Here is a 13,227-nt window from a genome sequence, read left to right on the forward strand (position 1 = left end):
GAACTTCCATTTTCATTATACATTCAGAACATTTTATGTATCTTTTTCTCACTCCGAATGGGAATACATCTGACATTAAAACAGTATCTTAATACACAACCAGGGAGGGAGGGATTTAAGAAAGACAGTTGTATTCTATTTGCATTTCCTCATATGGTGTGTCAGTACCTAAATTCATAAAGATCTGCTTAGTCTTCAAGCTCAGATTTCTGATGCTCAAAACGCTTGAATCACCGGCATGCACATTGATATAGTGGGTCCCTTCTAATTGGAACTATCAGTTGGATTTAGGATCATGTTTTTTACATAGTGTAGTTGGATACAGCATTAAATTATTGTGTTGAGTGATTACTCTGCTGTGCCCACTCCATTGGTTGTCACGTGCAAAGGAAAGATGTTAGCTTGATACCACAATTTACATATAGTTCTTCTGACATAATATGTGAATGTATAATTTGGTATTTAGTTTTAATTGATTGCTGTCATAGGTAAAAGGTAAAGGTTCCCCTTGACATTTTAGTCAGTCATGTTCGAATCTAGGGGGCGGTGCTCATCTCCGTTTCCAAGCCGTAGAGCCAGCGTTTGTCTGAAGAGAGTTTCCATTGTCACATGGCCAGCGCGGCTATACACGGAACGCTGTTTACCTTCCCACTGAGGTGGTACCTATTTATCTACTCGCATCTACATGCTTTCGAACTGCTAGGTTGGCGAGCTGGGACAAAGCGACGGGAGCTCACTCCGTCGTCACGTGGATTCGATCTTATGACTGCTGGTCTTCTGACCCTGCAGCACACAAAGGCTTCTGCGGTTTAGCCCGCAGCGCCACTACGTCCCTGTCCCTGCTGTCATGGGTACCTTTTTCTTAATAAAACATATAGTAATGTATAGTTGTATTTAGCTTTTGTTATGGCACTCATATGTATGTTGTCAAAATAACATTGGTTGTGTATTGACTTCAGCTGGATTCATTGGGCATAACTATGTCAGGGTATAATTGGAAAAAAACAGTTCAAAGTGAAAGACAGTTTTATGCACTGTCATGCTTTGGGGCAAACGAGATTCAAGTATGAAATTGTTTTATTGTGGATTCTTCACGATTTAAAACATGTATGACATCCCCATAAATTCAAGTGGGTTTATGTATAGCCTCTTTTGGTAGGAAACAAGGCAGCAGTGCTGCATTGGAAAGGCTATGAGTAATAAAAGACTTGCTTTGCCATAAGACCGTACATCCTTTTCAGATTTTGGCCTGGCATACCAGAAGTGTTTAATGTCTCCCATTTGTATCAGCTGTGTTGCAGGCTAACGGCTCAATTATGATTATTGAAAAATTGCTTCTGACCTATACACTTAAATCTGTATACAGTGGTGCCTCGCAAGACGAATTTAATTCATTCCGCGGTTAATGTTGTCTTGTGAAAAATTCGTCTTGCAAAACATGTTTTCCCGTAGGAATGCATTGAAATCTAATTAATGTGTTCCTATGGGCAATAAAAGTCAGAACAGAGTCAAATTTGGTTTACAAAGGGTTCATTAAGTGCTCTCTATGCACATAGATATTGTGCAGATGATTTAAAAAATTCCAATCAAAATTTTTTAACTTTTTAAACATCATAGAAAAACATTTAAAAATCAGCAAACATGAGGCAGGAACAAAAGATGGAAAACATTCTTCTTGCGAAGCACGGCCATAAGAACATTTATCTTGCAAGTCATCAACCCCATTGCCCAAACCATTTGTCTTGTGAGTTTTTTTTTCCAGCGAGGCATTTGTCTTGCGAGGCACCACTGTATTTAAAGTATAATTAACTTTATATGTAACTTCTTTAGGCTTGGCCTATGTGTCGTTGCTGAATGAAGCTCTAAGATGATCTTTCCTGGGGTTTCAATTGTAATTTTTTTCCCTCCAAATAACTAAGGCAAGAGAACTACATGTGCATCTCAGATGTGGAATTTTGTCTTTCCATGTGGACGATTGTGGGCATGATCTAATTGTAAAGCAATGCCTTCTACCTGTCATAGACTGCTTCAGTGGAACATCTTTTTCAGCTCAACTGTTGTGTTAGGTAATTTTATGTAAACATTACAATAATCAGGTGGGTGGGATCTGAAATGGAAAAAAATTGAATATAAGAGATAAATAGAAAGAAATAATCTTCCAAAGGAGTTTTGGAAACTTTTTGGGGCAGGGGGAGGAACTGGAAATGTTTAATTTATGAAAAGTCAGCTTTATGTGGCATAAAGTTGCTCAATAGGATTTCCCCACACAATAGGAATGTGTGTGTGTGTGAAATTTAAGGTACTTTTTCTATCGCACTGAAGGTATTGTGATTTTGCTTTGCCATAATCTTTTAAATTAGAGATAGGGGCCTGAAACTATATGTGATTTGCACATGAATGTCTATAGTCCATTGCACTGCCCTTTCTGTATGAATTTCTCTTTTCTCATCGGTTTATAAAAAATGCAGCTCAGTTGTGAATAATATTGAATTAAAGGATGACAAATAGATCAAAAGCATTACATGTGGGAAATCTTCAAAGAGTTTTAGTGCCAGCAGTCAAGCATTGCAAGATAAATATACCGTATTTTTCCATCTATAAGACTGTACTTTTGTCTAAACTCTTTAGACTAAAAATTGAGGGTAGTCTTATACACGGAAGTAAGCTGAGGAGAGAACAAAAACAAGAGGAGGGGAAAGCAAGGATCAAAGCGATCCTGCAGCACTTTGATCCCTTCCCCCTACACTTGCTAAGCCCCAGTTAGATTTCTTAATTTTGGATTAGAAAAGTGGGGGTGTCTTATACACGGAAAAATACGATATACACCAGTAGCTTGAATAGAGCTGTCCCACTTAGTGTTGATTCTTTATGGTATGTGTGCTTTCATTTCCTTTTGGGTGCTTCTTCGGAGTTTAGTCTACCTAATTGAGGTAAACTGGGCCTCTAGGACAACAGGGGTTTAGTCTACCTACCATATGTTGTGGAAGTAGGCTGGTAGTCAACTCCTGGCATAATGTAAAATATTGGGGGGCAAACCTCTTCTTTATTGCTTATTTAGTTACTGCTGCATTTTCTTGGAGCACATCCTGAGTGCTAAATGGGGTATATAATTATTAATGATTTTAAAAAGACTGGGGTTTTAATTACCAAAATTTGATGGCATAGCTGTTCTTCAGGAGTAAGTTAAACAACAGGATATCGACCATTAATATCTATTGAGAACATACGTTGAAACAATGGCTGGAAGAAATGGCTAGTAAATCTTTATTGGATTATATTGTTGTTGCTGTTTCAATTTATGTACAGTGGAACCTCTACTTACGAACTTAATCCATCCCAGGAGATGTTCATTAGTTGAAACGTTCGTAAGTAGAAGCTCAATTTCCCATAGGAATGCATTGAAAACTGATTAATCTGTTGTGGCTGAAGAAAAAAAGTACCAAGAAGAAGAAGAAGAAGAAGAAGAAGAAGAAGAAGAAGAAGAAGAAATAAACACAGCAAGTTCCATGCTGGGACTGAAAAAAAAACAGCCCAAACCTACCCTCTAAAACCCTCTAAAGCCTCTTTGCCACCAACAGTTAGCAAATTTAAATTTCCTGCCCTTTTCCCCTGCCTTTTCTTGTTCGTATTTTGAAGCGCCGTTTGCAACTGGAACCCAAATTTTGCGAACAGAGCTCTTCGTAAGTTGGATTGTTCGTAGGTAGGGACCTTCATACGTAGAGGTTCCACTGTATTACCCCATAGTGCTAGACCACTCTCTGGGCAGTTTACAACATAATTATGCAGATAACCTCCCCTCTCCCCATGAACTAAGTACACATTTTATGGACCTCAGAAGGAGGGTGAAGACTGAGGCAACCTTGAGCTGGCTACCTGAACCCATTGGGATTGAACTCTGGTTGTGAGCAGAGATTTGACTGTAGTACTGCAGTTTCACCACTGTGCCATGTACTATTATGAAACATATTTATATATTTGACCAAACTTAATTTAGTGACAGCTAGTAAGCATTAAAATGTACAGGATATAATATCTAATGTGTTTCAGAAGAGCTTTTTAAATACTAATGGAAAGAAGATAACTGGAAGCTTGATACACTATGGAAGTGTTAGAAAAGAGAGCTTACGTATAGTATTGCACTAAGGTATTGTGCAATTTGTCTTTTAATATAAACATTTCTTTTCTAACATATCAATTTAGGAAGGATTCTGTGGCCTAGATGTAACTTTATGACTATTCTGACTTAAAGATATAGGGTGTATCTATAGTTTTGTTGAACAGAACAGAGTAGCCACACTACACATTAGTAGATGTGTGTGGCCACTCATAAAACACACATGTGGCACATATCAAATTAATTATCACATCAGCTTGTTGTGCAGTATTTTAATTATATTGAAGTCCTTAGCCCATTTCTGGGCACTGGCCCTATAAGCTTAGAATGTTTTTGGTTTTTTAACAGTGGCTTTTAGTCCATCAAAGCAGACCACAAAGAATAACAAACAGTTTCACATTTTGCATGTATTTTCAGGTACACATTCTAGCAGTTTCCAGAGACTTACCATGTTTTTTGCTCCATAAGACGCACTTTTTTCCCTCCAAAATGTGGGGAGGAATGTCCGTGCATCTTATGGACCGAAGGCAGCAATTTCGTCGCCGCTGGCCCCGTGGGGGGGAGCGTCGCAAGGGTCCAGGTGAGCCTTCCAGGACCCTTGCGAGGCTCCCCCACCATCCCACGGAGCCAGCGCTGGCGAAATCGCCAACTTCCAGGTGGGGGGAACGTCGCAAGGGTCCTTCAAGCTCACTCAGACCCTTGCGACGCTCCTCCCACCCCCTCGCGGGCCAGCACTGGCAAAATCGGCAGTTTCTGGGAGTGTTTTGAGGCTTCCCAAGCCTCAGAACACTCCCAGAAGCTGGCGATTTTACCCCCCTGACCCCATGTGGGGGTGGGGGGAGCGTCGCAAGGGTCCGAGGGAGACTTCCAGGACCTTTGCCACGCTCCTCCCACCCCCTCGCGGGCCAGCACTGGCAAAATCGGCAGTTTCTGGGAGTGTTTTGAGGCTTCCCAAGCCTCAAAAACACTCCCAGAAGCTGGCGATTTTACCCCCCCTGGCCCCGTGGGGGGTGGGGGAGGGTGGCAAGGGTCCAAGGGAGCCTCCCAGGACCCTTGCCACGCTCCTTCCCCACACAGGGCCAGCACCGGCAAAATCGCCAGGTTCTGGGAGTGTTTTGAGGCTTCCCAAGCCTCCAAACACTCCCAGAAGCTGGCGATTTTACCCCCCCCCGGCCTCGTGGGGGTGGGGGGAGCATGGCAAGGGTCCAAGGCAAGCTCCAAGGACCTTTGCCACGCTCCCCCCATCCCCCCACGGGGCCAGCCCTGGCGAAATCGCCAGGTTCTGGGAGTGTTTGGAAGCTTGATAAGCCTCCAAACACTATCAGAAGCTGGTGATTCTACCCCCCTGGCCCCATGGGGGGGGTGGGGGGAGCGTGGCAAGGGTCTGAGGAAGCCTCCCAGGACCCTTGCCACGCCTCCCCCCCCCCCCGCATAGGGCCATCACCGGCAAAATCGCCAGTTTCTGGTAGTCTTTTGAGGCTTGGGAAGCCTCTGAAGAGTCCCAGAAGGTGGCGATTTTGCCCCCTCTGACCCCTGAGGGGGGCAGGGTGAGTCTCTAAAGCGTCCTGGAACACACTCTAGGACCCTTTGGAGGCTCACCCTGCCCCCCCCCCCACTGGGCCAGAGGGGGGGGGAATCGCCAGCTTCTGAGACTCTTCTGAAGCTTCCCAAGCCTCAAGTCCCAGAAGCTGGCGATTTCGCCCCCTCTCACCCCCAGGGGGGCAGGTTGAGCCTCCAAAGGGTCCTAGGATGTGTTCCATAAGATGGACCTCTCCATAAGGCTCACCAATTTTTAGGAGAAGAAAACAAATTATTTTTTTCCTGTTTTCTTCTAAAAATTTGGTGTGTTTTGTAGAAAGGTGCGTCTTATGGAGCGGAAAATACGGTATTTCACTTTGTTGTGCATCACTGCCATTTAGATTTAATTGGGCTTCATTCCCTATTCAGCTTGGAGACAAGTAAACTGTTATGCCTTAGTCTCATCTGTTCTTTCTCACATTCCCATTTCAAAATGAGGCCCACTTGCTGCTTTCCAGCACTATAGATTCTTGTGCATTATATATTTAAAGTGAAAATTGGTCTGTTGTGTAGTATTCTATGCTTAACAAGAGAAAATGTGAGAAGAAAAATAAAACAGCCTCATTTTTTCCTGTTCTTAGCAAAAATACTGGGTTTCACATTATTCAGCAGAAGAAGCAAAACAGCTTGATAAGACTGGTAGATTGTGTTTAAATGCAGATGGGAGTGACAGACTAGTTATATTTTTCCCTTCTGAAATTCTGTACTAGAACTTGGTTTTAAAACTGTTGCTTTGATTGTAAACTGAAGTAGCTATGGTGATTGGAAAGGTGGAGAGAAACTGGTAGTGATAGTAGCATGACAAACTAAGAGTTGTAACAAACCAGCACAGTTCCTTTTATTTCTGAATAACTGGTTTAGAAGAGAAGGGAGTACCATCAATGGACTATATCTCTCTTTCAGCAAGGCTTTTGACTTAGTCACATACGACATCCTCCTAAATAAGCTTTGGAAATGTGGACTGGAGAGAACATAAATGGGGATGCACAGTTGCTTGAAATACTGCACATAACAGGTAATTGTTTTAATGGATTAATAAGATAATGTAAATAAATACTGAGCAGATTTCTGGAAGTGAATGAATTCAGTGTCTTCATTGTTTTATACAAGGAAGGAATAAGCTAGACATAGAATGTTGGAAATGATGGCAAGTGAAGGGAAGTAATACACATGCTTCAAGGACAAATTAAATGCAGCAGTTCTGATTGGGAGATACAATAATACTGAACATGTACAGCACTATAGAGATAAACAAATTTTGAATTTAAATCTTCAGTCCTTATGAAACCTGACAATACAGTGAAATCAATATTACTGCCATACTGCAGATGAATAACTTATCTCCAAGTCAGGATACAAACTGGGATTTCTCTACTAATCATTATGGTACTCCATGGATGATGGTTGATAGCAACATAATTTTAATAACAAATTATTACTACTACTAATACTGTTTCTACTTATATACCACCCCAAAGAGTTCAAGTGTTCTCTGGACGTTTTACAAAATAATTAGGCAATGAACATCCCCCTCCCCCAAGCTTAGTACTCAGCTTACCTACCTGAGAAGGATGGAAGGCTGAGCTGGCTACCTGAACCCAATTGAATCAAACTCATGTCATGAGCAGAGGTCTGGCTGTATTGCTGCAGTTTAACTACTGTGCCATACGCTCATAGTTAAATTGCAGATGTAGTAAGAACTCAGATGCACAAGCTTGTAACATCATTCAGAAGATATTGTGGGTTATAGAAATCTACAGATATCTCAAGAATGTAATACTGCAGCACCTGGATTAAGTGCAAATTTCACTTAGATTGAATTAAATGTTTTATCCAGGAATTGGGTAATAACACGGTTTCCTTGACAGTAAATTGCAAAATATTTAGACTTGCAGCCAGAGATTACTTTCTTCAGCACAAAAGTAATTTAACTTCTGAAGGCATCCCACTAAATTCCTTCAATCTCCCTATCCTAGCCTTGAAAAAAGAAGACAGGGGAGCTATGATGGCACTTCTCAAAGACTTGAAAGGCATGTCATACAGAGTAGGGGCAGGATCTGTTCTTGATAATGCCAGAGTGCAGGACATGCATGAATGGGCTTAAGCTACAGGAAGCCAGATTTTGGTTGAATATTAGTAAAACTTCCTAACTGTTAGAGCAGTAGAGCAATGTAACCAATTATTGCAAGAGGCAGTGAGTAGAGATGAGATATTCATATTCGTTAACAAATACGAATATTTCTGGCCTGGATCCCCAGCCCACCTCTCAGAACTGATGTGTCCACTTGCGGTTCATGGTGGGGCCAGTGTCCTGCTCATTGGTCCAATCTCTGATGAAGCCTGGCTGCCACGTCTCTGCCTTCCTACTCTTCTGGCCACTCCAGCCAGGGGATTGGAAAAAAAGTGTACCCACTCAGCTGCTGAGCAGCCGGAAGAACAGGAAGGCTTAGATGCAGCAGCCGGGCTTCATTAGAGATTGGACTGAGAAGCAGGATGGCAGTGCAGGCATACTGCACTGTAACCCGTAAATTGACAGGTCGGTTCCGGGAGACGGGCTTGGGAATTTGGGCCAGTGATATTCATATTCGTTAACAAATAATGAATATCCCATTGCTAGTGGAATGCTTCCACTCTTCCATCCAACAGTGGAAGCATTCAAGAGAAATTTAGACAACCACCTGGCAGATAACTTTTTATCTGTATTCCTGTATTGAGCAGGGGGGTTGGACTTCATGGCCTTACCTTCCAACTTCATTATTTTGTGAATAATTTACTGCAGCCCTGCCTACCTGATTCCATGTCATTTCAGAGTATCTACGTAGTTGTGTGGATTAGGCTACAAAAGTACTAGCGTGTGAGTGACGTTTCCCTTCACCTTTACTTTATCTAACACATTGTGAGACAATATTGAACAGGCTAGGTAAATACAATGTGAGTGTAAATAATAATTGTAATTGTGTGTTGTCAAGTTAGTTCTGACTTATGGCAACCCTTTTCAGGGTTTTCTAGCTAGTTAGAAGTGCTTTACCATCCACTTCCTAGGGCATGCTGGGACTGTGCAGCTTACCCAAAGCCACACAGGCTGGCTGTTCTGAGACACAACGTGGAGAATTGAACTCCCAACTTCTGGCTCCTCAGCCAGATACCTAACTCACTAAGTTATTAGATTGTCAAAATAATGACAAGATGCAGAATGTACTAACTGTAAGAGTATCACTGATGAAGCAGCAAAGACAGTCATTTGTAATTCATAAAAAATAGCAGTCCTAATTTAGGCAAGTAACCTAGAATATATACATCTCTACCTGTTTTTCAAATTGCATGCTTTTAACCTCAACAGCTTTATCAAATTGCATGCTTTTAACCTCAACAGTACATATGTGTTGGAGTAGTAGGGCTCTCCAAAGCAAAGCAAATGAAGCTGTCTCTGTCTTCTCTGTTTTGTGCACTGGATTTTAAAACTGATACTGTACAGTATTCTTCGTAATTACACAGGGAAAAAAAGCTGTACAATGCTGGTGCTGGAGTTTGATTGCCAGAATAAGATAGATATGCTACTATGTAGTGGCAGTTGCTGTTTTATATTGTGATGCCTTTTTTTAACAGTGGCAAGCATGAGGACTGCTTTCATTTATTCCTGCAGCTGTTACAGGCCTAGTGGTAATGACTTTCAGTACAGATGACATGAAAAAATAGTTGAAGCTGTTGCTTATATAAGTTAGGCTCCTGTTCGTATAGCAAAAATGCCTTTAAAATTGACTGTTTTTACTCTGTGCTTACATTGCTTGTAGGCTGCATCTACTTTTCAATCATAAAACACAAGAACTGTAAAGTAATCACAATGGACATACACTTTCACCTAACATTAGGTTGGTGAAGTCTGTTCCCACAAAATGTTTATTTTAGAGTTCAACAATCATGATAAACAATTAAAAAACATTATTGTAAATATAACATTGGTTAGTTAAAGTATTTTTTCTGTCAGAACAAAATTAATGATTTTAAATCAGATCTGTTGTTTGACAAGACTTGACCAATTCAAATGGTAGTCCAAATCTACTTTGGGGTGCAGGAACCCCAAGTTCTAAGATTGTAGGCACTTTCTCAGCCATGGGTCTTGTATGTTTCTGTTGTATATTAGGATTGGGAGAACTCATATAGTTAAGTAATGAGGGTTATTAAGATAAATTGTTTTCTTTGAATCAGAGCTAACATATATACACACACAGATACATACATGCATGCATGCATGCATGCATCTTGGATATATATGTATCCATGATGCAACTGCATCTTTGCTTGGAAAACTGGATTTAATGTCTGTGTGTGTATATTTTTGCCAAATTTTACTTCTGCTAGCAAAAATGTTAACAATAGTGTCTCTGTATGAAACTCTGTTCAGGACTCAGATCCACTTCTTCTCTGACCTTGGAGGTATTACTATGTTTTACCCATAACCGCTGAAAACTATCTTTACAGTCATACAGACTAGAAGTAGAGGATAACTTTGCCAAGTTCTGTAATCAGTCCCAGAGTGGAATATTACAGCCTGTCCCTAAGTGAACGGTTACAAATGGGCAGTTACAAGTTGCTTTAACTGTACTTTTTTTATCTGTGTGGTCCCCACATTACCAGATGGTGAAAGAGATACAGTGGGGGCTTGACTTGAGAACTTAATCCATATTGGAAGGCGGTTCTCAAGTCAAAAAGTCTGTAAGTCAAGTCTCCATTGACCTACAGTGCATTGAAAACCGATTAATCCCGTAACAGACCGTTTTTGTTCCATTTTGGTTTTTTCCTGGTCTGTAAGTCAATTCTCAGTCTGCAAGTCAAACCTAAATTTTGCGGCCAGAGAAGTCTGTAACTCAAAAAGTCTGTAAGTCAAGGGTCCACTGTACTCTAAAGTAATATTTATATGGATGTCTTTTTTCTGGAGTTTATAAAAGATTCTCTCTCCCATTATTATTGATTGCTAACCAGTAGAAAATACATGGTGCATTCTTCTCTTGTCATGTGTTTTTGGAGGAGGGGAGGCCTTTGCCAGTTTCTCAGATGCACAGAGGTACTGTAGTATTTTATGTCACTGAAGAATAACCCAGTGGGTGTTGAGCAGAGGTGGTCAATTTTCAGCAGCTGGGGGGCATTTCTGTGCTTTCTTTTAAAGGCCTTTTAAGGTCTGAAACAGTGTTGGCTGGTAGGTGGGGATGGATAATTCTGTTTACCCTGGATAGCAGGGTAAGTGTAATTGCATGTGTCCTGTGCTTGTTAGTAGTGGGAGTAAAGTCGCAGTTTCATGATTATGGATATAAAGGCAGCCTCCAGTCAGACAAATTAAGTAGCTCTGCCAAACAAATGGGAATGGGAAGCTGGGGGAGGATGTGGAGCCATTTCTTCTCCAGTGGTGCTGTAATGGTAAAATGAATTTTAATGATTTACCAGTGACCCCTGATACAGGGGAAAGTGCTTGAGAAGTTTGTTACATGTCACTAATACGAAGGTCTGGCTCTTTGTTTATAAGCTTATAATTTAATGTTGCTTATTCCTAGGGAACTTTTAAAATACTGATGTGCAGTTGAAGATCTGCAGAAGATGTGTGGTTGACCTGTATTCCAAGAATATGGCAATGAAGGAAGTTGGATCCTTACTTGTTTCAGGTATCTTCTTTCACCCTAGTTGTTTTGCTCTTGTCTTTTCTGAATAGCTGAGTAGACTTATTTCTGGCTACTGTGGTATTTAAAAATAAAGTAGGCAAAGTCTTGATTACTAGTGCTGTAGAGAGAGCTGAAATCCTGCATGAATTGCTTGAATACTCTTCTGCAGAGGTCTTTAGTTCTTCTGGATGGCAGTTTAAACCCATGAAAGAGCTTGTTTAAATAGGTCTTTTTAGTTAGGAACTTAAATATATTAGCTACTGTTATTCTATTTTTCTGCTTTGGTATAAATACTTAGCTGGCAAACACATGTTAATTACTTTTGAATTTCTGTTTGTTTGTTGTACTAGTAGGACCTCTTTCTCCTGGTGAGGAGACCTAGACACTGGCAGTGTTAAAACAAATCACAGTAAAAATATAGTAAATTAGAAAGTTAAAAAAGAGTTAAACATAGAATAATAATTAGAAATCAATTAATTAGTTATGTAATTATAATTTAAAAGCATTTCAAAACATAATTTAGAAGAATAAAAACCCAGCATCCAGAGACTTAATTTAATTTTTAAAAGCTTCTCTGAAAAGACAAACTTCTGTAATATGGACTTCCAGCTTTACGCTGCGACGAGACGAGGACAGTGGAGCTCCGTCTCCTGGGCTGAAATTCTAGTCTAAAACCACCCTGAAGAGGTGGTGAAATGGGGGAGAAGCCTGTTGATCACCGGGGGCGGGGGCAGCAGTTACCTATGTTTGATCCACAAAACTCACCAGTCAACTGGCAGGTGGAAACAAGCAGCTGAACTAGCTTACTTGTAAGTCTTCGGCAGCCCGCAAATGAAGAAGCGATAAATCAGCCAATTTAACATTGTCATTACCACTGGGTGAGATACAAAATCTTAACTATAATTATTCTATATTCTGTTCTATGATTATCCCTGGACAGAATAATTCCTTTAACAGAAATAAGTGCCTCTTAGCCCCACCACCAAATAGAGGAGCGGTGGATCTGGAGAAAGGGAAAGAGACACAAAGAAAATAAATTGGACATTAACACTTAATTGTACTTCAAGGAAGGAAGTTTGGTATTACTTTGGTGTTAAACTTAAGAAATTTTCCTCTTAAAAGTATATTAGCCATACAATGCTGGGAGTAAAACTGTTTGTTATGGCTATCTTAACAGTGTTGGTAAAAAGCCCAGAACATGACCTTGAATATTCAAACTTGGAACTCTGTTTTGACTTTCCTTTATTTTCTCTGTGAACTGACTAAAACATAGTTAACTTTGGAAAATTTAAAACAAACATCGAGTGGACGTGGTTATCAACGTACGTCAGAGACTGGATTCAAAATTAACCCTAAAGGTGATCAGTTTACTAAAGTGGACTTATTGAAGTAATTATTGATGGAACTGGACTGACTGCTCTAAGCTACTGGACATTTTTCACTTGAAATACAAGTACAGTGGTGCCTCGCTTAACGAGCGCTTCGTTTAACGATGAATTTGCTTAGTGATGACTTTTTCGGAGCGTTTTTGCGCTCTGTTTAACAATGGTCCCTATGGGTGATTTTCGCTTAGCGATGTTGGGGCCGTGCTTCGCATAACGATTAAATTTTTGGGTCCCCTGTTTCGCTTAACAATGGTTTAAACAGCCTCATGTTTGCTGTTTTTTAAATGTTATAAAATTAAAGTTTACTGTTTAAAATGTTTGAAATCATAAAGTGCACTTAAACCCTTTGTTAACCAAATTTGACTTTGTTCTGACTCTTTTAATTTGTTGGTGAATTTTTTTTCCCCATTGAGATGCATTGAATAGGTTTCAATGCATTTCAATTGGGGAACTGCGTTTCGCTTAGCAGTGTTTCCTATGGCGATTTTCGCTTAAGGAC

At 40.4% G+C, this 13,227-nt stretch overlaps 1 protein-coding gene across 9 annotated transcripts in view; it reads left to right on the top strand.

Annotated features, from left to right (window-relative positions):
• The window catches only part of PSPC1 (paraspeckle component 1), an 89,404-nt gene that overhangs the window by 64,594 nt on the left and 11,583 nt on the right, over positions 1-13,227 (top strand). For 2 of the 9 annotated variants that reach the window (XR_012084989.2, XR_012084992.2), the window contains exons 7-9: positions 1,920-2,066; positions 6,596-6,707; positions 11,239-11,346. Coding sequence is in view for 1 of the 9 variants with exons in the window: in XM_078390059.1 (XP_078246185.1) it covers positions 1,920-2,066 (147 nt within the window). In the remaining 8 variants the exon portion in view is untranslated. Of the gene's footprint in view, positions 1-1,919; positions 3,418-6,595; positions 6,708-11,238; positions 11,347-12,612; positions 12,702-13,227 lie in introns of those variants that run through there. The other 7 variants (XR_002301312.3, XR_012084995.2, XR_013543387.1 and 4 more) reach the window with 6 other exon arrangements.

The sequence above is a fragment of the Pogona vitticeps genome, chromosome 3, assembly GCF_051106095.1.
Source record: "Pogona vitticeps strain Pit_001003342236 chromosome 3, PviZW2.1, whole genome shotgun sequence".
NCBI lineage: Eukaryota > Metazoa > Chordata > Lepidosauria > Squamata > Agamidae > Pogona > Pogona vitticeps.